Below are 26,862 nucleotides of genomic sequence, written 5' to 3'. Positions count from 1 at the left end.
ACTTCTTTTAAAGATCAGATGTCCACAGCGATTCTTGAAAACCTGTCAGCTGCTTTGGATATCATGCCTTATCGACTGGGTAAAGCCCACGTAGATCTCGACATTCTGCATCCTTCCCCTAATGCACAGTCAGCGTCAGAAAGGAAACATCTCTCTACACCTTCTTCTCTCGTTGCTCTCATGTAGCATCCTGGTCTATTCAGTAGCACTAACAGCATGGAGATGGGAAGCTGTAGATAGTCACACTGCACCTTTATTTCTTCATTAGCGCTCTGCACAGTCCAGTTTTAATCCATCTGCACACCGCCTATTCTTTTTCCCTCTCGTAAAGGATTTCACAGTATAAACTGAATGCGGACTACTGGACTGCTGAGACAATTACTTGTTATCTTTCTTTTTTTAGTCTTCAATCAGATCCTCATCACTGTTGTTTAGATAATTTTAAATCTCTATCAATACTAATCCTGGATGTCAGTATGAGCTGGGCAGTTTTTCCCATTCATTGAATTCATGCAAAGAAGGAAGAGTGACTTGGGAGAAAAATGGGAACCGAGCAATCTGCTTTTCTGGCTATCATAAATTTAGCAAAAAGCCCACAAATGCTAGAAAACATGATGGGCTGCCTTCTGCAGGTGGTAAGGTTGTTTAGTTTGGGGGTGGTGGTGTCCTTGTCAGTTTTTTGTTTACAACAGGAGCTTATTGCTCCACTACTGGATTTTTTTTAAATAACAGGCTTTACACACACCATTACATAGTAATAGTGAATGTGGTATTACAAGCTAAAGTTGGCTGCTCCTAGGGTAATTCAGGGCATCTGAGCACAGAAGCGGTGCTCTGAACAGCAGCCCTGTGTCTAACCTCTCCGGACAGTGTGTGCCAAGAGCTGCACACCTGCCTCTGAGTGGCACTTTCCCTGGAGCAGGGAACCTGTCTAAATTAGCCACCAGGGAAGCATCAAGGGGGAGATTTTTTGTCAAGGCAGGGTTTTAGCTCCACTTTAGATGTACAGCCGGGCACTTTCACCTGAATCAACATGCAAGTCACTTCCTTTGAAACTAGAGTACAGCTTGTTCCTTTTTATCAGCGTGCAGCTGAAGTGTTAACAGTGCCTTCTTTGTTAGATAATAACACAATATATAATAAAAATCCCTTCCAGTGATGAGAGAATACGCGGAGCCCAGGACTTTTATATCAAGTTAGTACCTGAACACAGCCGGAGACTCGTGTGTAATTTCTAGACTAATGACAGTTTACTAACTCTGATTGCTGTGACATTGTCACAGCGCAACTCTCGGAAGCAACTGAGAGGTCATGTTTATAGAGGCACACAAAACAAAGCCCAGGCACGGATCTGAGCTGGCACGCGATTGCCCGTCCTCTCTGGTTGTCAGCACGCTGAAACCTGGCGCGGTTTTGGCCTTGTCTCTCTGGCACAACGCTTTGCCGCAGGTCAGGGGTGACTGTGCCAAGACCGCTCCAGCAGGTCTCTTCTACCTCGACAGGGCTCAACATCGCAGGCGAACTCTCGGCCCACCAAATGAACAATGTGGGGAGAAGCAGCAGAGAGGGGAGGAAAAAGGCCATCCACTACCCCACTGTTTTTAAAGCTGGTGGCCGATGCTGTTTTGCACAGCACTTGAGGTGGGTGAGGGAGCTCCGCAAGAGAGAGGCAGACACACGCTTCCTCTACGGGCCCTGCCACTGCTGGGCCAAGCCGAGCCGCGCCGGACCGCCAGGGTCGAGATCCTGGTGACCATTTACAGACGCGGCATTTTGACACCAGAGGCCGAGCACTTCAGCCGCTGAGGGGAGCGGCCGGGGAGCCGCTGAGGCGAGCGGGGGCCACGGAGAAGCATGTGGCGGCGAAGTCCTGGCGTAACAACGAGGGGCAGAGCGGAGCCGCCGCCTCTTTCTCCTCATGCCCACCCTGCCGCAGCGGGAGCTCCCTCGGCGCAGGGAGAGAGGCGGGAAGGCGGACCGCGGACCGCGGCCCGCCCGCCGCCGCCGCCGCCGCGCATGTGCCAAACCCCGGCTTCGGCCCCCCCGCCCCGCGGGGCGGTGCCCCGCGGCCGGCGATGACTTCATCCGCGGGCGCCGCGCCAGCACTCTCGGCGCCCGCGCGGGCTTCGCTCTGGCGGAAGCGGCCGTGGGGCGGCGGCGCGGGCGGGCGGCCCTTCCGCCCTTCTTCCTGGTTCGGCTTCACCCCTGCGTGGGCGGGGCGAGCGCCTTCGCGGGCCGCGATCTGAGCCGCGCTCGCGAGAGCTCTCCCTTTTCCTAGGCCGGCGCGGAGAGAGGTGGGTGCCCGGGCCCGGCGCGGGCCGCGGTGGCGGCGCCGCCTTTCCCCCCCCCGCCGCCGCCGCAATACGGAGCCGAGCGCCGAGCGGCGCTCCCCGCCGCCGCCCCGGGGTGGGGATGCCCCCGATTACCCCCTGCCCGCGGCCCGATGGTCGCCGGGGCGCCCGGTGCTGGCGGAGAGGAGCCGAGCCGGCGGGGCTTCCCTCCGCCCTGCCCTGGCGGCGCCCCGAGGGAGGCCGCTGCGGCGGGGCCGCCGGGAGGGAGGAGGGGGCCGGGGCCGGGCGGGGAGCCCCCCACCTGGGCCGGGAAGGGCCGCCCGCCCGGCGGCACGTGGGGCTCCGTGCGCGGCCGGGCAGCTGCCCCGGGGGCCTCGCCGCCGCCCCAGGCGGGGCGCCGAGGGGGTCGGGCCCCTCGTTCCCCGGGACGGCTTTCCCGCCTTGCGGTGGGCACCCCCTGGAGCGCCCGTGCTGGGCCGTGCGTGGCCCCTGGGGCTCTCCCGGGCTTCGCCTTGAAGCGTGTGGCTGCGTAGCCGGAGTGCAGAGCCGTGCCGTGTCTGCAGCAGAAGGCACGTTCCTGGTGACAACCGAGGTGTTCTTTTGCGTTGCAGAAAGGCCATGTTCAGCTCTAGCGCGAAGATTGTGAAGCCTAATGGCGAGAAGCCGGATGAGTTCGAGTCTGGTATATCCCAGGTACGTGTCTTTTACTTCTGGTGTTTGGTAGCCGGCTGGTTACGGAGATGGTGTTGTGACAGTTGTCTAGAGCTTAAACTTCGAGGGCGATGCTGTCTGAACGTGTACTTTTTCCGAGTTTTACTTGGGAACTGGGGCAGCCAGCCTGTGTTCCCACCAACTGAACTTGTTGCATCTCTCAGTGTGACTTATAGGAAGTTAAATCTTTGATATTGTCTGTGGTAGAAGGTGTAGAGCTGCTCTCTGGCACTGTGGATAGAGTTTGGTCTCAAGGGTTCTTTGGAATTGAACCGTATGTAATGGATTATTCTTATTAAACTTCACTTTTCTAGGCTCTGCTGGAGTTGGAAATGAACTCTGACTTAAAGGCTCAGCTGCGGGAGTTGAACATCACAGCAGCTAAGGTAGGTTAGACCTTCTCCACAAAGAATTGCTTGGTGACTCGCTGTTTGATTTTTGTGAATGTTAATGTAGTAGGTGAATGGTGTCTTCAGCTGTTTCTTATGGCCTGTGGTTGCTTTACCATATGCTGTTGTGGTTTATCTCCTGATATTTGCTGTTAACATGGAGGATTTTGTAATAGTTGCGTCTTTAGGAACTGCTCTGAAAAGTCATTGTAAAAACTCAGGTAGCAGTTTGGTGTTTTAAAAATGATAGTTCTGCTGTCTGCAAACCGGGCTTCAGGTCTGAAACTGGCTTTTTGTGTGGATATTGGCTGGCAATGTAGGCATTGCAGAATCTTTGTCAGGCACGTAAACTGGAATACTCTTTTTGTAAAATCAGTTTGTTGTAAAGCCTCTTTTATGTACCGAGTAATAGATGAGAGGTGGATTGAGGTAATAGACTGACTTGATCACACAGCTTAGCCTGTTTGTAAATTTTCGTTTCCATTTATAAAGTCAACTGAAACATTAAGGAAGAAAAAAATTAGTGTTAGAATTTGTCAGCCTTGGAGACTGGATGGAACTTCTGAAGCTGGTTGCTGCAACCAAAAACTTAAGTAGGTTGCTTTCTGGTTCTTGCCCAGGCCCACCAATACAGACACAGATGCGTGACTGCTTAGAGTTAGGTTGAAGAGTCTGGGAATGCAGAAGTCTGCTTGGTATATGAGTTCAGGGGCCTTCAGAAGAACTGCTTTGCTGCTGAAGTACAGCAATGCGTACTGTCCTCAATGAGGAGGTTTTTAAAATGTCTTTGTTGTTTACTGAGCTACTTGGTTTTTATTTGTGAGAAATCTTATGTGAATTTTGAGTTAGTTCATGTGGGAATGTAGCTGGTAAAAAAATTCAGCTTTCTGCTCTGTTGGAGAACGAGGATGACTCTGCAGTTAGGTTTATGGGAGAAGCGCCTTGTAAGCCGATGCAGACTTCTTTGGTTTTGATCAACTGTTGGAGAAGCAAACTGGGGAAAGAGTAATCCATGTTGGTGTGATGTAAACCTGCTGGCATTTGGAGGAGAAGAAAATGTTTTGTTCGAGTAGTGATGCAGGCCTTGGCAAGTAGTGGACAGAAGATGATTTCCATGAAGTAGTAGCTTGAAAATAAGAGACTTATCTAGAGTCTGCATTAGAGGCAAATAATTTTTGAAAGTTTGTATCAGCATATAGGTACCACTGCAGATGTGATGATAAGCTTTCAGTATAGTTAGGATTCTAGCATCTGAGTCCCATCCTGCAGAAAGAATGGGCATTGCTATTCAGAGGATGTCACTCTGAAAGCAGTGGTGGGATTTATCGCCCAATCACTTCTTTACAGCAAAACAAGTGTTCTGACAGGATTTTCTGTTTAATGCTTGCTCTTAAATACATTAAAACAGGTACTGCTCTCTGCTCTTTTTTCCCCCCCAAGTTCCAAGCAAGACTATCGAATATCTGTGTTCAGAGGATTCATGATCAAAGCAACCATTGCTTCTTGACCTCTAGATAATGTTTACTTTCTACTTGTTTCAGGAAATTGAAGTGGGTGGTGGCAGAAAAGCCATCATTATCTTTGTACCAGTTCCTCAGCTGAAATCCTTCCAGAAGATTCAGGTGCGGCTAGTTCGTGAGCTGGAGAAGAAATTCAGTGGAAAGCATGTGGTGTTCATTGCTCAGGTAAAATACTTAGAATTGTAAAAATGTTGATTTGAAGGGATCCCTGGAGATCATTAGTCCAGCCTCACGCATGAAGTGGGACTATTGCCAACATTAGATCAGGTCAGCCATGGTTTTGTCTATCTGGGCCTTGGAAACATCTAAGGATAGAAGTTCCACAGCCTCTCTGGATAATCTGTTCCAGTGCTGCACTACCCTTCTTGTCTTGCCTGTTCAAGGTAACAATTAACACGTATTTTTGTACTAGCAGGAAATGTAATGAATGTCCTTCTGTGGATGTAAACTAAAATGATTTCAGCTAGCAGCCAAGGCTATGTAAATTTGGTGAGATGCAAGGCTTTTTGGAGGATGATATAACTTTCTTGTTCTGGTCTCTTTTACTCCTTCAGAAGTTTGAGAAGCAAGGCTTGAAAGTAAAAGGGAGCAAACATTAATATTGGAGCACAAATCTTATGAGGAGCATCTGAGGGAGCTGGGGCTGTTTAGTCTGGAGAAAAAGAGGCTGAGGGGAGACCTTATCGCTCTCTACAACTACCTGAAGGGGGGTTGTAGTGACATGGGTGCTGGTCTCTTCTGTCAGGTGGCTGGAGATTGGACAAGAGGAAATGGCCTCAAGTTGCAGCAAGGGAGATTTAGGTTGGTTATTAGGAAAAATTTCTTTACTGAGAGGGTTGTCAAACATTGGCATAAGCTGCCCAGAGAAGTGGTTGAGTCACCATCCCTGGAGGTATTCAAAAAGTGTGTAGACAAGGTACTCCATAACATGGTTTAGTGGGCATGGATGATGGTTGGACTTGATCTTGAAGGTCTCTTCCAACCCAAATGATTCTATACTACACTTACATAATCTAAGCACTTAACATTCAAGTTAATAGGAGAGGAAGAAAAAAATCTGACTCAAGTTCTGAATTTATGGAAGGAGCTAAGCTGTGAAAAGGTGGTAGAGGGCTTTCTGGGCAGTACTAATGGGTGGACAAAATCTGGAGATCTGTCTGCAGAGTGGACAGTTAATTGTTACACTGAAGCTCTTTTTAGCAAAAATTTTTCATAATGTAACTTTAAGAGCCAGAGCACCTTACCCTGAATCTTTACGTGGCCAAGAAGACTTCTTTTAATGAAGTGCTTCTTGCTCACTTTAAGTGCTTGAGAATTCCCTGTCAGTTTCGTAATCCATATTTTGGAAGGGAAAGTGTGCAGTTCTGCTGTAGGTGAAATGTTACTTTTGAATATGATGTGACCCAATTTGGATTATAGTAACCTGATCTTGAATACAGTCACAGAGAAGCTGTGATATGTTCATAGAAAATGCTGCAGGTGGCTACAACTGCATCTAAAACTTGATGTTTTAAAACATTTTCTACTTCCTTATCTGCAAGGGTAGATAAGTTTTACTCATCCCCACTGGTATATATACCTTTAGGTGCTGGTTTTGGAACAGATTACAAAGCCAGGGTTTGATCTGCATTGTGTAATACATCTTGCTATTCAAACTAGCATTTCGATCTCAGATGTCACCTAGCTGTCTGTGGCACTGAGATAGCTTACTACTCTGCTTTGCACCAGAGGCTCACTCTAACAAATTGTAAAATTCTTTAAGATTTCTGTTCAGATTGCTGATACAACATGGTAAAATACTCTGGTTATATTCATAGTGGAGGGGGGGATGGAATACAAATCTTTTATTTCAGTGCACTGAATACAGGATTGGTAGATGAGAAATAAAGCAATACCAGTACTTCAGCTTCTGTGAGTAATAGAGTCTAATGCTAGTGTAGCTTTGGGCATACCTAAGTCTCCCATTTTGGTGTTTCATGCATCTGTTTCTAGTGGGGAAAAAAAAAGCATGTGTTGTGGTGGTTTTGGGGTTTTTTGTTGTTGTTTTGGGTTTTTTTTAGTTGATTGTAAACACTAGATACTGAGAAATGCTTTTTTTTTTTGCCTTAACAGAGAAGGATTCTGCCCAAGCCAACAAGAAAAAGCCGCACAAAAAACAAGCAAAAGCGTCCTAGGAGGTAAGTAAATAATATTGATTCAGTAGGACAGTCTTCTTTTGTAACTTGGTAGTTTAGTCAAGCAATGTTTAGTTGAGTTTTTGAGAAGTCATTCAAGTGATTGGTTAGTCCTGCCCTTTCTGTTACTGTTTGAAATAGTATCTGCCATTTGACTGCTGAAGAGTGCAGTAAAAAACTTGTCTTTGGGCACTGTGTTGCATTTCTTAGAATTCCAACTGTATTTCCAGCTATAATTGTAGCCAATTTTCAGCTGGCAGTACTGGCTTAAGAAACTCCAACCTGCTGTGTCTGTTACCACAGTCTGCTGACATAAATTATTTTTTTTAAGCTGTAGGAAGAGCCACATCCATATCACGTGTTAGACTGTACAGAAGGCAGGGCTGGCACACTGAAGGGATGCAATGAGGGAGAGAGTGGCTGAGGAGGGGTGTAGGTATGAGTAGTCCCTCTGGGTATGAATTCAACAGCAGTAGTATAGTCATTTGTGTTAAATGGCCTTCTCACTCTAGTTTTTTTTACTGCTAGACATGCAACACTACTGTGTCTATGTGGATGTCAGTGTGTTTGCTATACTGTTCTCTATCTTACTGTATCATTATGTAGTCCCTGTCCTAAAAAGTTTGTCCTCTTTGACATGTGTCATGTTCCTGTAAGTTCTACCAGCCCCAGTATTATACCTGTGTCATGTCTGTTACTGTATTTTGAAATCTTTAGGCATGGGTTTTAAAAGTGCTGTTTACTAGTACTCCTCTAGCTGCAGTCCTGCCTTTGGAGGACTCTGTTATATTAAAGCTAGTATTGCACAGTGGCAGAGAAGATGGTATCTGTGTATGTGATTAGCATGCTGCCACTTTCAGCGTGAGGGAAGGAGAGTGTGCAGGACCATCCCTTTCTCAGCCTGAGACTAGATCAGGCTAGTAGTGTTGTAAAACTGATATGTATATTGTGCAGCATAGAAATGTGATTGATGTTTGTCTCCCTTAGCTATCCCAATCTTTGCAAGTTTGAAATGCTCCTGTAGACACAGGGCTTAGTTACTACTGATACTGCCTTGAAGCTGCAGGTAGGGAAGCTGGAAATCTTACTAGTCATCTAGACTCATACAGAAAATAACCTGGATTAATTTTTCTCATTCTGGCTCACTTCTGGACAGTTAAAGAACACAAATGTAGACATCAGTCTTCTAAGCATGGACTAAACTTGCCACCTAGACTTTTCCTGTAATACATTGGTGTTCTAAACCACTTGGGTTTAGGCAGATGCAGAAACCAGGGTTTTCAAAACTGGGTCTCTTATGAACGTGCTCTGTGCACTTGGAGATGCTTGCACACTTAAACTCTTCCAGTGAGTGTCTCTGGCACAATTGCAGATGGGACAACTTGGTTCTGATTCAAATAAAATACTCCTTAAATGTGTAGAAACAAAAGAATGTTTCAGGGCTGTTGCTGCAAAGCAATGTGATCTAAAAGGTCAGAAACCTGGCTACTGACATTTTCCCCTCAATGCAGTCATTAGGTTCCTACACTCAGTGTAGAATTTAGCTGTTATTTTTGCATGGCCTGTGAAAAAGTGTGGTGTTGTCACACTGCAGCATTAAAAAACACACACCACTGAATTTTCAGCTAAAGCATGCTTGACAAACTGGAAAATTTGGCAAGAAGACGTGTTTTAATGATACAAATGTGGCATTTCAGCCGTACGCTTACTGCAGTGCACGATGCCATTCTTGAAGACCTGGTCTTCCCAAGTGAAATTGTGGGCAAGAGAATCCGTGTAAAACTGGATGGTAGCAGACTCATAAAAGTCCATTTGGATAAAGCACAACAGAACAATGTTGAACACAAGGTAAATGAAAAACTTTTACTTTCTTGTGCAGGATAGAGTGGCATTCTGCCATAGCTAAGAGGCTGCTTATGTGATGTAGCAAAAGACTGCCTTTTGGCTTGTAGCAATGGAGATGCTTCTGTTTGTATTTGGAGTAAGATACTGAAGATGAGGCAAGACAGTTTTGAATTAAAGCTCTAGTTTGACTTGGCCAAACCCCTGGATTGTAAAGTAGCAATATTGGTTCCCTCATGGGAATAGGCAGTGTTTTGTTTGTTTGTTGGGTTTTTTTTTGTTTGTTTTGGGGGTTGGCTTTTTTAAGTGAAGCACTTAGTTATGACCTTAAACAGATGGGCTTGGTAAAGCCTGAAGTTCCCCATCACTTTGCTTAGTTTTTTTCTGTGGGGACATGTTTAGGCCAGCTCAGCTCTCTGGGTCTCTTGTGGTTGCAAATCTAAAGAGATTCCAAATATTCTCCGGAAAACATGTATTTTGTGTAAATGCTCAGCTACCTTAATCTAGAAGAAAATAATCAGCCTCAGAATTCAATTCAGAGTGAAGACACGGTGGGAAATAGTGTAGTACCTAAAGTATGTTAACATAGATTTTACTTCCTTACACAGCATGTGTAAACAAGATGACTTGTTTGTCTTCACAGGTGGAAACATTTTCTGGTGTCTACAAGAAGCTCACAGGCAAAGATGTGGTGTTCGAATTTCCAGAATTCCAGCTGTAAAGTGCAAAAAATGGCTGAATAAACAACTGTTCATATAACAGAGTAATTTCATTTAAATTTTGAATTCCATAAAAGTAGATGGGGTTTAACTGGTTTGTGGGACTTTTTCTACTGTCTGGATGAGTGACATTTGTGTATCAAAGTATTAAGTCACCAGCGTTTTAACGGTAGCCCTCTTAGGTTGTTTTTGGCACTGTCGCAACACCACTCAGGACAAAAGAGTCCAGAGGCTGCAAAAAGAATTGGCATTGAAAAATAAACTGAAGTATGTTGAGACTTGCCTTTTGGGGACGATGTGGAGAATTACTGTAGAGCAGTGGAACTCCTGTGTTTTGCACACAAGAATACCAGTTGGAGACCTATGTGTTCCCGGCACTGGAAGATGTCTACATAGCAGGTGGTATGACCTCTGAAGCATGGAGCAATGACATCTGAAAAAGGGGTTTGAATTTTTGGGAAATATGTTGGAGGAGGTATAGTTTGAATTTGAGGTAACTTTCTTGCTCTTTAAGTGGCAAAATTACATACCAGTTCTTACCTAAAGGCAGGTCGTGCAGCTTCTCGCCTTTTGTCAGAATGAAATGGGGAGACATTTTCACTTCTGAGTGTTTGACCACATTGCTGGACAAAACCGACAGTTTTTTGGCATTGATCTTGCTTTCGGAAATCATGGATTTTTGTATCTTCATATATTAGCAGTATGTATGTCTGTATATCAGTGTTGGGAACCTTTCTCATGGCTAATTCCCTGCCTTCAGTTTAGATACGCCAGGGTGAAGCAATGACTGCTGGAGTGTGTGTGGGTTTTTTTGGATGGTGTTTTAACGTAGTTCAGTAGATGTTGGGCAGTATGGGGAGAGGTGGGGAAGAACTAGCTGTATCACAGCAGCCAAAGGCTGCCCGATACTGTCCTGAAAACACCACACTTTTGACTTGGGTATCTACGTTTAGAAAGACTCGGCAAGTAACACTTTTTTCCAGCGCGGGGAAGGGGGGGAGCATGAAGTTGAGCATGTAAATGTTCTGATCAGTTAATGAATTTAGTACTTTACTGTACTGAGCAGGCTATTCTGTTGCTTAGGAGTAAGTGCTTAATATAGTAAAAGGTACCTAATTATGGAGACAGCCTATTAGGTGGAGAGCTAAGTAGGTAACAGCCTGTGTACCAGGAGCTCTGAATAACTTGCATCTTCCTGCCTGAGAGTAGATGGAGGACAAGTGAGGGTCTTTGTACCTTTACTTCCTTTTCCCATTTACTGTGGTTTTAGTTGCTTCCTATTTGATACCTCTCTTCTGTTGTGAGGAACTAAAAGGTTAAAACAAGTTTGGCGTTGCATTTGCATTGGCAAAAGTGAAGGTTTTTAAGTCATGTTGTAACTTCTGTTTAGTGGGGCAGGACAGATAGCTGTATGCTGTTACTTTGGTGCAGACAATGCAAAGAGAACAAGGAAAACACATGTGCCCTGTTGCAATTAGTAGTTGATTTCCTGCTACTTACTGACAAGGCTTGAATGTTTGCACAAAAAAGCAGGCTGTATCTTTGAAGAAGTTGGCTTACCCTAAGGCCTTTTTCTCTCTCCTTTTCAAACTTCTGTCTCTGGAGTATAACTTCATTCCTTATTTATTCCTCAGCTATTTATTGTTCATCTTGCATGATTCAGCAGAAGTGAATTCATCAACTTCCCTTAGAATTAGATGAGGGAGGTTGTAGGTATATAATAACCCTAAATCTTGGCTGCTTACATGGAGAGTAATCACAAAAGACCTTGTAGCAGAAGGAGTGCCAGAACTTCAGAATTCATGTTTTCATTGTTAAAATGGGTATTACTCAGGTTGGAAATACCACCCCCTAGTCCCCCCTGAAATAATTCTAGTCTCAAGTCAGTCATGTTACTAAACTTCCTGCTACAACAGTCACAGATGGTAGCCTGTGCAAATGGATATTAGCTGGTTGGATGAAACAGTCTGGGGAGTATTTGGAGACTTACCAGATGTTAACTACCTTTAGAGGCTGGTGAGTCTGCTGGGGCTGTGTAACATCTGCAAGAAGAGGTGATGCTCAGACAGCAGGCTTCAGTAGGCAGCATTTCCTGTTTCATGGTGAAAATTTAACTCAGGTTTCATGTCTTCATAGTAATAAAAATGTCAGTAGCATTTCTAGTTTTGAAGCACTGGGAGGGTGTACGCGGGGGAGGAGAGATCTAGTAAACTGAATGTAAAGATTGCAAATGTTCCCAGGCATTGCCAGCTGGCTATAGATTTTTCTTGGCTCTTGTTGCAAGCCCTTTGAACTATATGAAATGCAAAGGCCCGTGATGGCCCCATAAGCAAATTCTTTGAGTGAAAGGATAATGCTGTCAAAGCCTTTTATGGTTCTTACATCAACTAAGCTGCAAGTAAAAGTGGATTTTTGTGGCATAAAAATACCAGGCTGTGTGCTTTGCAAAAAGTCCTAGTTTACCTTTATTGATGGACTCCCTTGTGTGTTAGCGTCAGTGATTCAGTCAGACAACTCCCTCTGTCCCTTGACAAGCATATCAAGTGAATGCCTGCAATCTGGAAAGTCAGTTGATGCCATCTGGTCAAGTGCTAATGAGGCTGCTGGAATACTGGTGTCAAATGTTACCTTAACCTAAACAGACGCCGTAGGAGAGGATGCTAGACTTTTCCTGTACCTATCATGTGCTGGTGCCGTTGAACTCTGAACGCGTGATTCCTCAGGAGTTTATCAGCTGCTCTGTGCAAAAAAGCAATGGGGCATTCTGTACCAAAACCCTGTGCAGCAGTAGTACATGGGTAGTGTCAATGCAAAGAGACAATCACATACTGAAGAGTGTAAAAAGACTGATTCTTTCCTGTAGTAGCCCAAAATGAGAAGCAAGGGCTCTTTACATCTGTTAGGTGCAAGTCTCAAGAGCACCTGATACTAGAGCTTTCATTGTTTATTCCAAATGTCTTCAAATATTTTTGTCTGTGAGGAAGGCTGCTCCCTGTTGATTTCCCTTTGGAAAGGTGTGTAGATATGTTGCAATTCTAGTGTGGCAGAACTTGCTTAAAGTTTTGGGTGGTGTTTGACCTATCTTGTATTAATATGATAATTTGATGCATAACATCATGTCTGATTAGCCCCTCTTGAATGTAAGTGGGAGCATCTGGCAAAGTTTAATGTAGTGATCCTCACACCAAGCAGTGTTAAAAGGAAATCCTATCACTCCTGCACTGTGGACTGAAATAATGTATTTCCTATGCCTTTGTTTGCCCTAAATTTTCTAAGTGGGAGGCCTGAGTTTGGTTCTCTGTTACATCTAAAAGCCAGAGCAATGCCAAAAAGCTAGACCTTTTCCTCTTTGTGGGATGTGCTTTCTAGGTCTCTAGAGGTGTACCAGAATGACAGAAAAAAAGATACTGATTACAGAAAGTTGTGAAATCTCATAACAAGAAGTCCTGTGGTTAGGCTGAGGGAGTGTGAGTGTTCCTGTCCTCCATACAGGCCTGACTGCAGCATTGATCAGTGCGAATGGTTGACCCCTTTATATAACGAAGTGGCTTTGCTGTGTCTCTTACTGCCTGCCTTGAGAGTGCTCGTGTGAAAAACCTGTGTTCTGCTGAGAGCAAGAGACAGAAGCAGCATGAACATCTTTGTACTAGTGCTCTGTTCCCTACAGAGAGCTACATGTAAAGGATCTTATTTATGTCTTGTGATCAAGAGGAGAAAGTTTGTTGGATTTGTTACAGTCTGCAAGTTCAGGTATCCTCTCCTCTACCCTCCAGTTACTGTTACTCTTTTTCAGGGAAATCATTCTTAAGCTAGCAACAAGCAGTTGCTGCTAGGTGTTGCTAAATGATTAATAGCTAATGTTTTTCACTATTGGACATTGTGCTGACATGTCTGGCTCAGTTTTGATCTGCCCCTGGAGCAGCAAAGAGAATTAAAGCCAGGCAGTGAAGAGATTATTCCACTTTCAGAGATAGGGAGTAACAGAAAAAGCACTATTGCTGCAGTGAATGCTGCTCAGAAATTTTATGCAAAAAATGTTAGTGCTGTACCATTAACGAAGTTGAAGGCCAGGTTTTACACAGCTGCAAACAAAGTTAAACCCTCGTTGCTGTTTCTGCACTGACCTTTCCCACCATACATCTCCTGTATTGTGCAGAAGAGGTGGTAAGGATAGCTTCTGGTGTTTCCTTGCCCATAGAGGTACAGCAGTGCTGTCTGCCCTCTGGGGCTGTGCTAAGGGGATGAGGTTCAGATGGGTATCTTCACAGGGGCACCTCTACACGCTGGTTTCTACAGCGTAGAAAAATTTGCCTGAATGCTCCTAAAACATATAAACATTTTTTCCTGTTTTCTAACAGAAGACTTGTTCTTGTCCTTTTACAACCAATTTGCTTTTGTCTATGTGGTTTTGGTTAGTTTCAATCTAAGACTTCTACCTATAGTTGTGTCAACATGGTGTTTAACCTGAGCTTAGAGGCTGGGTGAATGTTGGGTTGTGGGTCAAGCTGAAGTAGCTGGTCTAGCTGGTGTGTCTTGCTTTATACCCTAGCCTCTGAAGGCTGTCCCTCTCCATCTGGCAAGGGTGGCTGAAAGACTTGGGAATCAACTCCTGAAGTGCTACAGTTTCTCAGGCAGGCATATTAACATAATTAAAAGCTTTAACTTAATACCCAACAGCTATTGCTACCTGGTGATGGCTTAAGCGGCTCCTGTGTAGCCTGTGCATGAGTACTCCAGTTTGCACATAGTAGTCAGATTTAGATGATGCACCAATGTGGCTACACAGCTTCTAATTGGCCTTCTTGGTGCATGAAGGATGCTTACACCTTTCTGTAAGGGGACTATGCCCTTTTCTCTCTCTTAGTGAAAGAAAACCACGTACTTGCTTATTTTCCCCTCTCCTAGAGAAAACACTTTCACTGCATTTATAGCATTCGTTTGCCCTTTCTTTTTGAACTCTTGTCACTTATGTTTATTTTTCACTTCTGTTTACCCAGTGTTTAATCCTACCTTTTCTCCTAACTTTCCCTGGAATGGCTGTATTTCTTCCTTAAATTCTGTTTCTGGCCTCAAAGTTATTTGCTTGTGTTTACAGGGAGAATAGATATGTATGTAAATGGATGTTGCCTTTGCCATCGTAATATGATCTTCAAAGGCTTGGACTGCAGTCACTTTGCTGCATTCTTTACATCAAACATTTCTCTTAGCAAGTTGCTGCCAACATTGTGCTGCAGGGGCCCAATCCTGCTAATTGCCTTCTGCTCCCAGTGAACTAATGGGGCTTGTATGCATAAAACTGAACTTTCAGATTAGAGTTGTGTGGTCCTTACACGGTTATGTTCATCTTCTACCATTTTGTCCTTTCTTTATGGATGTAATCTGGAAGTGATGACCAGTTCTTAACTTTTCATGACCATTTGGTGTGTGTTAAAATACGGGAGTTTACAGCAATGGAGGAGGGTAGCTAGGTTCCAGCCCAACGTGGAAACAGGGTGATTTAGGAGAGGTCTGCCTTTATGAAGGTAGCCCACGGTGAGCACTGAATCTGAGGCACCACTACCTCTGCAGTGCTGTGATACCTGCAATACCCATTTTTGCCACCTTCGCCAGCAAAGCTGTTCAGCGTGTGTGGTGCTGTGGGCTGGCGAAGCAGGAGCTGTGCTGGGGGAGGAGAGGTTTGCTGGGAGAGAGGACAGAACAAGTTGTGAGCAGAGCAGGAAGAGTGCATCGGTACTGTGTGTCATCAGCTTGTGTTGCAAGCCCCACCACAGGATGACATCCTCAATGGAGTGGACCTACACCTCCCACGAGAGCAGATCAGAAGGGTGGTAAAGAAGTGAACACACACAGGTGATCCTATTACAGCTTTCTCTAGTCCCTTGGTCTAAAACCTTCTGACACTTTTCTTGTCTTGGGACTGTGGAAGATGGAAAGGAACCTCCTGCTACTGCCCTAGCTACAGTCCTGGTCTTCCAGTAAGAGGTCACATACTGGGAGTTACCCAGGCTCGTGTCCTGCTGGGTGCTCGCTTACAGCATGGCCCCTCAAACCCTAGCTGGAGAAACTGGGAGGGGGGAACAGTGGCATCAACAAGGCTGGAGGCAGATGGTTTGCAAGCCTTTTGTGTTGAAGCAGCTTATCAGAGCTGCAGCCTTACAAATATAGCAGCTATTCACTAGAGGGTATTAACCGGTCTAGTCATAAGCAGTACTCCATATTTACCCTGGAAGTTGAGTGAAGCCAGTAGTATCTGTTGAACTATAAACTGCTGAAACAGAGGGAGGTGTTCTCAAAATCCTACTTCCCACAATCGACTGGCCCCAGTTTTTTCCTGCCCAAACATATGTGGAGTACTGTGGTTTACCCAGGGCTCAAACTAGTCTAGCTGTTTAAGATGAAAACCAGAGTTGTACAACTGTTTGGAAGCTATAGTGAAGGATTTCTGTCTCGTTTATGTCCCATTGACATAAAGTGCTATCAAAAGCTGTTTAAAAAAAAAAAAAGAAAAAAAAACCAAAACCCAAAACAAACCCCAAAATTCTGTGAATAAGCTTGCCATGTGGATAATTTAGTATTGAGGTTATTGTGGAGTGTTGAGATTCAGCTCTGAAATAGTAGCATGTTTTATTCAAGTCAAGAATGCTGGAGCCAATTGCAAGAATGGAGAGAATATCTGTAAGGGGAGAGTGTGTTAATGAACCACATAAGATGGTCACGTTCAGTGCTGCCTTTCATGTGTTTTCATATCTGCTGAAGCGAAGCAAGAAAAGTGCTGTGCTGGGGCAGTGTGCACGCATGGCTTAGAGCTGAATAGATGTAAATGGTTAAAAAGGGGTTCTCTGCTAGAGAGGAGGAGGGGAGAGTAAGAGTGCATTCCCAAAAAAGTACATTCCCAAAATAAAAAGCTTACATCATGGACCTCTTCAGCTTTCCCACACTTCTTTCCTAATTATTGTCCTGCAGGACAGCTGATCTATTTCAAACAGGAAGCTGTTTACAGATAACACTTGCAACTGTTTTGTCTGATTTGTTGAACTGTCGAAAAGCAAAAGACAACCTCTTTTCAAATTAAAAACTGTCAGACTTCTGTAAACAGCAGCAATGAGGTTCATCTGTGCAGTGTCCCTGCAGGCACAGAGCGTTCTGCAGTTCCCATTTTCTCAGCAACCGTAAGGTAAGAGACTTTTATACTTTCACTCTTAAGAAGCATGTAGAGGAAGAAGCCTGGATGTTTGTTAGGAGGCTGCTTTGTAAGTGGCAGAATGTGACTGACTATCCCCAAATAGTAGGGGAAGGTAAGGGAAATAAGAGTTCGCCCGATTCTATCGGATAACATTGGACCTTTCTGTTGAGAAGCACCCATGTGGGTTAGATCACTGAATTCCTGTTTGGTGGGGGGGTTGTATTTAAAATGTACAAATGCTATTGGAAGAGCTCGCTTTCCTTTGAGCAGGGAACGACAAAACAGTGTATGATTTTTAACTTTTCCTGCAGTTGAAACTTACTGCAGTGCCTTAATGGGTTGTAATTTCCGGTAACAGATAATCAAGATCAGTTTAATTTTGGAAATACTAAGTGCTTTTCTCCATCTTTCTACTTTTATTCCTAAGAGGCTGGCTGTTCTACTTTTTTGAAAGTTGGCTTTTAATACAGCTGCAAAGCAGGGAATGAAGACTGACATTGCAGAAGTGAAGCAGATGACAGAAGGTCCAGTAAGGGCTTGAATTACACCACTGGATAATTAAGAGCAAACTTGGTGAAAACCAAATCAAGTTGGAAGTAGTAGTATACATGAATGCCTAATGAAATTTAAGGATGTGTAAAGATATAAAATCTTAGTCTAAATGAGCTGGAATATGAGAGTAAGCTGTACTTCAGTAACCAGAAGGCCACATGCCTGCTTTTCAGTCATGAGGTATGAAAAATAGAATTCATAAAAGGACTTGCAAGTTTCTATTCTGACCTCTGTGCATACATACATATGTGCTCAATATAGGCAGTGAAATTTAGGAGGGGGATTATTTTCTAGCAAAATCAGATCACTCTGGAGAACTAAAATACCCAACTTCACTTGCCATACAGTGAAACAGAAAGAGCCTCTGGACTGGAAATACTACAGTATTGAAAAATTTTAAAAGTGTAGCAAATGTAAAAACTATTGCCTTACGTTTCCCTCTCTGTAGCTGAGATCTTTTGTATTTCATATATATATACGATAGTTTATATGATCATGAATGTTTAAGGCATTATAGTGATCAGAGAATATAAAACAAACACTGATTTAAAGGTCTCACTTATAAAAATGATATTGGGATCTTTTAATCTGTGATAACTTCTCAGACATATCCCTAAAATTTTATTACACTACTGATGCAGCATAAATAAGGTATGCAGATGTTGTAGAAAAGTAATACTTTCAAGCTGAGTATTCCTTTTAAAAATGCTTGGACTGCTTCAGAAAATTCTTAGATGTATCTGTTAAAATGAAATTATTGTTTTAATCCATACATGAAAGAGAATATGTAACTTAAATTCATAGTCAAACTGGCATTTTAAACATGGCATGGTCCTAGAGTCAGCAGAGAATTGCACTGTGGAAGCTGCAGAAACCTACTGTGTAATTTATAAATTGTACATTATGTTGAAGGCTATTTTTCTGATTACTTTTGAGTGATTTTACACTGTTTCTAAAGCTCTTATTTAGCCATCTGTACGGCTGTTGAAAAACTCTGGAACCAGAATCCTTTTGAAGTAGGAGGGCTTTTGACAAAGTAGCTTTTTAAAGAAATGTGTCAGTTTTCTGGGTTAGTTTAGTTCTTTTGTCAAAATATTTTGGCTGAAAACCAGAACAGTTTAGCCAAAAATATTCTCATGGTGTCTCCTGGGAAGTGTAGTTTGTGCTTTGCATTGCATTTTGCTACTGGCTGGACTTCACAGCTGAACCACGTTTCCCCATAAGGCCGTGTGGTCAGGGTCTCGCTATTTTCACTTCCCTTGGTGAGAGGAGTCTTAGGATGTATTTTGGGAAAGGTAGTCTAGTGAAAGAGGCACAGACTGAGCTTGTAAGGCATCAGCTGTAGGCAAAGCCCCTAGATTACTGGTTGATAACTAGCTGGCAGCTGCTTAAAATTTGAGTGCTTCCTTCTGGTTTGCACATGAGGCACAGACTGTCCTGTCTGTGGGCCATGAGAGTAAGACCCTTCAAGAGGGTTTGATATGTCAGTAGCTTGCTTAAAGCCTTTTGATGTTTTTAGCCACACAAACACCTGTACAAGGGAGAGAACATTTAAAAATGTTTCTAAGGCTTTGTTAGTGCTTCTGCAAACTTTTGCAGATAAAAGTGCTCCATTTTATATGTTTGGAACTGAAAGCTGCGAGGGAGTACGGCTGGATTTTAAGAGCTAGGTAAACTCTTGAGTCAAGAGGAAAACAACCTACTGGGAGCCTGAAGCTTTAGAAAGAGGTGGTTTTGAAAGTCCAGCAAGGTCTCATGTCACCCATCTAAGTGCCTCCTGAGAAAAATCTAGTCCTGGGTGATTTGGCTATAGTTGAATAAGATCTCTTTAGAGAAGAAGAGAATGGAAGTTGGTCTGCTCGAGTTCTTCACCACTGGACCAGTCTCTTACTTGTTTATTAGGATCCAAGGATCCTTAGCTGCTGTCACTGTTTGGATGCTGCTTCCTCACAACTGTATCAGAAGATTGGTTAGGAGGTCCATAGGGTGTCCTGGAGCAATAAGACAGATGGTGAGGAGTTCTAGGGTTTACATTGATTTCCTTCTACACTGAATCATAGAATGGTTTGGGTTGGAAGGGGCCTTTAAAGGTTATCTGGTCCAGCAATAACGCATGTGAATGAAACATGGACGTGAATAAACAGTTTCACAGTGCTGCAAGTTAGATGCCTGGCTCCAGACCAAGAATCTGCAATGTTTATGTGCTATATGGAGCGAATGGAGGAGAGCTAAGTGCTGAAGAAAGTGACTTGCTGCAGCCAGAAAAGTGTGTCATGGCCACAGAAGCCGTCTGGAAAATGTTTGTGGGAGAGATGCTCTGGGATTCCCTCTGCTGGATGTGGGAGTGGATGAATTCACCATCTTTAGTGCCCAGTGCCTGCAGGAACTTGAGTTCCAGAAGCTGGAACCTCACTTTGAATGTGTGTGCCCAGTTGTCCTTCAGGCATGGAGGCTTTGCAAACTGGCTCTGAAAAAAACAGTTTTCTACAGTTGTCTTTGAAAAATGGACTGCTGCTACCTAGCTGTCATGCAATAATCTACTGGCTGGGAGCACTTAACTGGGGAGTGGGAGATCTGCATGCAGCTCATTGCACTGCTTCAAACGGCCACCTCCCATCTGCTGGAAAGGTGCCCGTGTTGCTAACTGACATGGTAATTTGGAATTGGGACCACTGAACACCCAAGATTGTGTCCACAGCTCCCAAGACAGTTTCTGATGTTGATACTGCTTTGATTTTTAGGAAAGAAAAAAGAGAAAGCCTAAACAGTCCAGGGAAGTCTCTTCCTTTGGCATGAGCTCTCCCATAAGAAGGTAGCCTGCAAGAGAGAAGCAGCTCCCCACCATGTTTTGAAAGGGAATGGCAGTGTTTTCTATTAACCTTACTGCTTACAGTGTGCTTAGAAGAGACTGAAGGAGTTTGGATGTGTTTCCTCGATGGACATAAATGAGTAGGTGGGAGAATAGTGTCTTGTTACTCTCTTCAGGCAAGATGTTGGCCATCTCTGCTCTGCGCAGTAAGAAGAGCTTAGGCACCCAAGTAAGTCTTCTGACAAAACCACAGGCACCTCCTGCTTCTTAAGGTGGCTGAATTGTTAGGAGATAGTTTTGGATGCTTTGTTCAGACTTGCGAAGAGGCCACAGAAACAGATTCAGTGGTAGCATTGCCAGTGTTCACTTAAGCAGCTCTCATCTGGAGGTTTAGGGGTGAATAATGGGGGCAAAGGATGGGAGAGTGGAAAGAGAAACTGCTTCAACTCTGGCAGGTTTTTGAGTGGGGACCTTGAAGAATGAAGCTGTGTCTATAGCTGTGCTCAGGTTCCTGGTGTCCATCTTTGTCTGGCCTTAAGCATGGCTCACTCGGTGATTATTTTTTTTTTTGGTAGTGTTAGTATGATTTGCTAACTGTGGAATAAGCATAAATAATAACAAGAAGAAATCCTACAGATAACACCCTAAGATTTTCAGTTTAATTTGAGTGATTTACAGGCTTAGTTGTGGATGCCTCCAAATTCTCCTGTGATGGTGCTGATGATTTTAGCAGTTATTGAACCTTGCTGATAATAAGCATGCATTTATTCATCTTTAGTGGACTCCTTAGAAATAGTCTTTTATCCTCCTAGAGACCACAAATCAGGGGTTTATTTAGTCTCCATCTGGTCTGAATGCTGGGGCCAGTTTACTTGTTTCTGTGCTGCCGAGGGCTGGACAATGAAGCTTACATGAAGTAGTGCTTGGCTGGCTAAGGAACGCACTGCGCAGTGACTGAAGGGTTCATAAATCGTTCACTAAAGAAAGCATCAAAATAACTCGCATCCATTTTGAAAGGCCTCACAAGCAATTCTTTCTTTAAATTAATCTGGTACACCAAAGGCTGTTGATTATATCAGTTAAGGGAGACAAGAAAGCATGGAAGTTTTTGTAAGGACATGATTTAATACAAGTAGGATTTTATGATTATCGTCAGAGAAAGGTTTATAAGAGATCATCTAATTTTGGGGAATTAAACCAAAGAGCTTTAGAAAAAAATGGTATGTGAAGGAATTGGCAATGTTAGATGGCACAGTAATTATGGCCAATCAAAATAAAAACATCAGACAAGAATGTAATGAAGGCGTAGCACAGGAAAGAGCAAAAAATGTCTTATTACATAAGAAAAATGTCTCTCAGCAAGCTCTCTCATCAGAATGGTGTTAATGAGAAAACAGGTCTCTGATGGCTGTCTGGTTAGTGGAGTTATGTACAAGAAATGTTAAGGAAACAGATACTGAGAACATGTGGCAGAGCCAGAGAAGCACTGCTTGTGCGTGCTGCAGAGACTCCAGGGTGGTGGATCTGTCAGCAGCATCCACAGATGCATTTGCAATGTTTCTCTCCAGTTGTTTAAAACCAATGCAGAGGTGAGGTGAGATGACGTAACAAGAGCCATGTTATGAACTGCAGCTGAAAAACCTCTTTACTGGAGGTTTTCCTCTGTTGCTGTTTAATACCTTCATGTCAGAATTGCCTTTCATGTAATTGTGGAGTGCCAAAAACTCTATAGTCACTCTCCTTTCTTTTTTATGACTTATATAAAACCTTCATGAATGCATGAATGTATAACAGTCTGTTATAATTAAATAGTTCAAAATTAATTTACAATCCTTAGACAACATACATAGCTATTTCTTTATCTCAGCTCCACTTAAATAATGCTGAATGTAATCCTAAATCTTAAATCTTCAAGGGAGAATTATAGATTTTTCAGTACCATCTTTCTTTTGAATTTTCAAGGGCAGTCCTTGAAAAGACAAGGCATATTTCTTCAAAGAGCATTCACAGATAATATTTGCTCATTTTGTTGAGGAAATAGCAAAGAGGAAACTGATCTTTCTAAAGAAGCCCTTGTGACATTCTTATTAGGTAGAATGTGAGACTTTCTACCAGTTTCCAAATATCTTCATGTCTTGAGTATCATGTCTCCAGAATTATTCAGGTTGGACTATTTAAATTTAAACTGTCTGTGACGTACGGGGAGGCAACTGTATTATCTTTGCAAGTTTTGTGAAGATAGGTAAACGGGTTATATACCAGAAGTGGTTTAAATGACCATTGATTTATATGCAGACCATGCCCACTGCTATGTCTGCTTCCACAGTGCTATGGGTAGAATGGGAACTTAGTACACTGTTGAAAAAGAGTGCTCTCTATAGATGCTGGGGCAGTTTTACTGTCAACTTGAAACCCTCCTATCTGAAAAGAGATCAGTGGGGCATCCCATGACTTGCAAATCCTGAATTTAGTTTCTGGATGGCGTGTCAAGCTTGTGTAAGCAATGCCAAGGGAAGTTATTCTATCAGCTGCAACAACATGTGTGCGTCCTTTTGTGTAAAACAAATCCATTGGCACTTGATGCCACAGTCTGTCCGGTGCTTTGTTAATGGTTCTGGTCATAATAGTTTTTACTCTGTCTTCTAAGCAACTCTATTTAAACATGCGTTTGCCCATTTAGACTTAGTTTGCATGTGATTACATTCACATTGTTCCTTGATTTTAGGGAAGATGATGTTAAATGCTGCAACTACAGTGTTGGATGCATGGAGTTTCTGATATATTTAGAGCTGATTTCTCTGTACCTTTTTGGCAGCACTGAGTAACTGTGGCAAGTCTCGTTTTTGTTGTTGTTCGTTCTTCCTTTGCTTAAGTCAACCGGCAGATGCTGGGATTTCAGCCAGGGCAAGGTCAGTGTAGTCTTTAACACCTGTGAAGCCTTTTACTGGTAGCTGCATAATCAGAGCAGTAGCATTAGTTTTTGTTCCTGTAAGTGCCCTATAAATGCTGAATAGATACATACCCAGGTTCAAGTGATCACTGCTTAGCTGATGTGCAGCTTCTTAATTTGTGCACAACTGGCCTCTAGTCATGTTGTGTGAAAGATGCGTCTGCTGCTATTGTTAGAGAATTTACTGAGTACCAAAGCAGGCGGAGATGCCAGTAGTTATCACTTACTTAAGATAGCTTATTGTATTCTCTCCTAGAAAGGTACATTATTAAAATAAAAGAATCTCTCAGGGCAGTTGGTTAGATGGAAGGACTTTAATGAAAAATTCCAAAGTGAGTTGTCATCCTCAAGAATCTTTTGGTAGCAGCAGCATTGTGGTATACGGATAAGGGAAGTAAACACCTTCAGTTTATATGATTTCAGATAAACACCCTTGTTTGCTAATTGTGTTCTACACATCCTGTCTGTTTCTTTCTGAATTCACATTTTTTTCCAAATGAGATTGTCAAAAGCATCTCAAACCTGCATGCAATCACTTGTATACTTTCTCAGTTTTTTTAAATAGCTGTAGACCAGTAAGTTGTACATAGCAAAGGATTTCAAATGCATGTGTTGTGATATACGTAAGAGCTGATATGGGAAATGTTTTGCCACTGAAAGGTATTCTTTCAGCTGGCTTCCATTTGGCATACCTTATAAGTAGGATCATGACTATTGCCAATGATAGACTGGTTAGTGAAAGTCTGCTGTAGCATACTAGCGTAAGACTACTTTGACTTCTGAGAACTTCATTGATGTCTAGTCATCTGCAGGAATTGCGTATCTTTGTGTGTTCTTTTACTAAGTCAATCAGACCCATAGAAACCTGGGTTTTTTTCCCCTGTGTTTTGCTTCTACAACCATTTCTATGTACCATCCATATATTTTCTCTTAATCTGGGGAGCTGCTTTGGTAGCTTCCCCTTCCTTTTATCTTCTTTCCCTTATCTGCACTTGGAAAGGTGTTTCAGGACTCCAAGAGTGAAAGGGCATTGAATAGTACTATTGCCATCAAGTTCACCCTTCACTTGTCAGTGAAGATACGTGGCTGTGTTTCCTGTGAGGCTTGCTTTTTGCTCTGATGCTCTTAATTTTTCTCTTGTGTTGAGGCTTGGCTGTTTTACTGGAGGTACTGTTGGTCTTTGTGTCACCAATATAACTTATATTCCTCCTTTTCCTAGGCTCCTGGGAGCTGATATGAAAGGTTCAGCATAGGATCACATGTAGAGTGTTATTTAGTTAGCCTTAGAATAAAAATAACCTTTTGTTGAAATTGCATTGACCTTGCTTCTGTTGAAATGCAAGGTTTTGATCACGCATGCTTATGTACCATGGTGTTTTGTTATATTGAGGATATCATTCCGAGAAGTATGTCCTTGTCATTTGAGGATAATACTCTTGGATCATTTCCATGACTCTTGGTGGTTTGCATGCTATTGCAAAATACCTCATGTTGTTGTATCTTCTATGGTCGGTATCTTTTGCTGGATATTATTTTCCATTGCAGCCTGGTATTTTGCCATATCTTTTCTCCTTTTAAAATGTTCCCACTCTAATTATGTGCTGGGTTTTTTCTCTGGTGAATTTAGTCCCTTTAATTCTTTCATTTATGCATCTTTCTGTTTTCTGTATGCTGCTGGCATGTGAGGGCACAATTTTGTAACACACTGAAGGCCATCTCAGCTGCTGCCAAGGGCATTTCTTTCCCTCACTAGCAACATTTTTCACAGGAGTGATGGCCATTTTGCCCTCACCAGGAACCAAGGAACTAAATCAACTGAAAAATAACATTACAAAAAGAATAGCTTTCTGCTGGCGTAGCAGTCTGTGCTAGCTCATGATGGGATCGGCTGGCGGTTGGTGACGGTACAGAGAAGGGGAGGGTAATGTGTGACTGCAGCGGGGGAGCCAGGCTGCTGTTAGCCCTTCCACAGATTGGCTTAGCTAATTAGTGATGGTGGGACTCCCCCTCACCTAACTTTGCATACCTACAAGGCCGAGCTAGTCATACTGGGCAATGAATATGTACCTCCAGAGTCAATTATCTGTCCTGTTTCAGGATGAAATGAATCCCCATGCCAAGGTGCCTATCTCTGACTTGATTACACAGGGAGCTCAGGGTCATTTTCTGTGATCACCTAAACCAGAATGGTGAAATCCTACCCAAGGGTCTGCTTGTAACTTCTGCTAGCTTGAGATCTGGATCTAAGCAAAGTAGTCCTGATAGCTGGCATCAGGAGATGACTATTTGTACTCTGTCTTGTGGTTCACTTTTTGGGGTGTCATACTTGCAGCATTGGGAAGGACTGGGCAGCACTCAAGTGGCTTCGCTTTATTCTTAGAACCTCCTTTAAATGTAGCTAATGTGTGAGAAAATGGGGGCAAAAGCTGTTTCTGCTCTGTGGTGTTTGCTCTCTTCAGTGAGGAGTAGGATGCTGGGGCAACCAAAAGCAAACCTTTCTGCCATCCACTTGCGCTCTGGGATGGTGCCATCTCTCCCTCTGTCCTTTCTCTGCCACTCTTCCCTGGTCAGGCCTCTGGTTTTTCACTTTTGCTTTGTTTCTCCTGCTAGTAGTCTACATCCTATATCTCTTTTCCTGTCTTTACTCTTCCTCTAGCCTCATAAACTGCTTTGCTTAGATTTTGCCTGTCCACGTGTTTATACATGAGTCAATTGTGGGACATAAAAACAGAAAGGAGGGAAGAGAAGAACATTCATTTTGCCCCTTTTTAGTGTAGTGTCCTACTACTAGGCTTGAGCTGGCTTCTTCACCAGGCTTCTTACCTGCTTGCCTTCCATCCTTTAATGTGGCATGCCTGAGTGTAGTCCAATATCACCTACTGTGTCCATCCAGTGGGAGCAATTACTCCCCTGGGGAACTGGAGCTGTGGGTTCAAATCCTTTTAAGTTAAGGATGGTCCATAGCTGGTACTTACCTTCTGGATCAGTACTTGAGTGGCATTTCTGTTGTGCAAAAGGCATGTGCCACTGCTGACATGTCTGGGGTGATTGGATGGGGCCTTGGCAGACCTTTCTGCCTCTTCTCTGCACCTCCAAGCATGTAGCTGCGGGACTGGGACCACCCTCCCCAGGTTAAGTTTGCCTTTTAAGCTTGTCCAGTGCCCTCAAGACAGCAACTGCCAGGCCCACCTGGAAAACTTCTAAGTGCCTGGAGGGCAAGAACATGTTGGAAAGCATAAGTTAGTTGAATGGGCACTAAGTGCTTAAATACAGCACAAATATCCCAACTTCTGCAGCCAGTCCTAAGCCTCTGTGGGATGTGGAGGGCTGAAAAGCGATGCCTTAAAGCTTCAGAAATAAGATGACAAATGCATATGTAAATAATGTATTTACTCATGTAGACAAATGTACCTGGCAGCATTCTCCACTTCATTCACTGATTCTTGGTGAATCCTTGGTGGTTTAGTTCCTACAGATAGGTGTGTGGGGATAGCATCAGGTTCTCATGTGGATGCTTTATAGGAATGGGGCTGAACTGAGATAATGTAGACACAGGCTTTAGAAGAACTGATGCCTGTATTTGAACTCTGTATTTTTTTTTATTTTGGGGTGGTTGAGAATACTGAAAATTTGATCTGACATATCAAGGATGGCACCCAAAATCACAAACTATTTCTGTAAATTACAGCTGCAAATAAGGCTATGGCAGAGATCTTGTCATC

General features: G+C 43.4%; 2 protein-coding genes across 5 annotated transcripts in view; both read left to right on the top strand.

Moving 5' to 3' along the window:
* Nucleotides 1-2,194: 2,194 nt before the first annotated feature.
* Nucleotides 2,195-9,686, top strand: RPS7 (ribosomal protein S7). The gene is made up of 7 exons (XM_069805864.1): nucleotides 2,195-2,294; nucleotides 2,903-2,984; nucleotides 3,317-3,388; nucleotides 4,933-5,076; nucleotides 7,024-7,088; nucleotides 8,783-8,933; nucleotides 9,571-9,686. The coding sequence occupies exons 2-7, from the start codon at nucleotides 2,910-2,912 to the stop codon at nucleotides 9,646-9,648; spliced, it is 585 nt and encodes a 194-aa protein (XP_069661965.1). The 5' UTR covers nucleotides 2,195-2,294; nucleotides 2,903-2,909; the 3' UTR covers nucleotides 9,649-9,686.
* Nucleotides 9,687-9,932: 246 nt separating this feature from the next.
* The window catches only part of COLEC11 (collectin subfamily member 11), a 48,236-nt gene continuing 31,306 nt past the window's right edge, over nucleotides 9,933-26,862 (top strand). For 2 of the 4 annotated variants that reach the window (XM_069805862.1, XM_069805859.1), the window contains exon 1: nucleotides 9,933-16,820. The gene's annotated coding sequence lies outside the window, so the exon portion shown is untranslated. The remainder of the gene's footprint in view (nucleotides 16,821-26,862) is intronic. The other 2 variants (XM_069805861.1, XM_069805860.1) reach the window with 2 other exon arrangements.

Source organism: Haliaeetus albicilla, chromosome 18 (genome assembly GCF_947461875.1).
Source record: "Haliaeetus albicilla chromosome 18, bHalAlb1.1, whole genome shotgun sequence".
NCBI lineage: Eukaryota > Metazoa > Chordata > Aves > Accipitriformes > Accipitridae > Haliaeetus > Haliaeetus albicilla.
Note: the sequence above shows the minus strand (reverse complement) of the source record. Positions and strands in the feature narration are given on the sequence as shown.

Bases quoted from the DNA above. Each gene is read 5' to 3' on its own strand.
- RPS7 (XM_069805864.1), top strand. From the start codon at position 2,910: ATGTTCAGCTCTAGCGCGAAGATTGTGAAGCCTAATGGCGAGAAGCCG. The intron at 2,985-3,316 runs GTACGTGTCTTT...TCACTTTTCTAG, and splicing joins TCGAGTCTGGTATATCCCAG to GCTCTGCTGGAGTTGGAAAT. The intron at 8,934-9,570 runs GTAAATGAAAAA...TTGTCTTCACAG, and splicing joins AGAACAATGTTGAACACAAG to GTGGAAACATTTTCTGGTGT.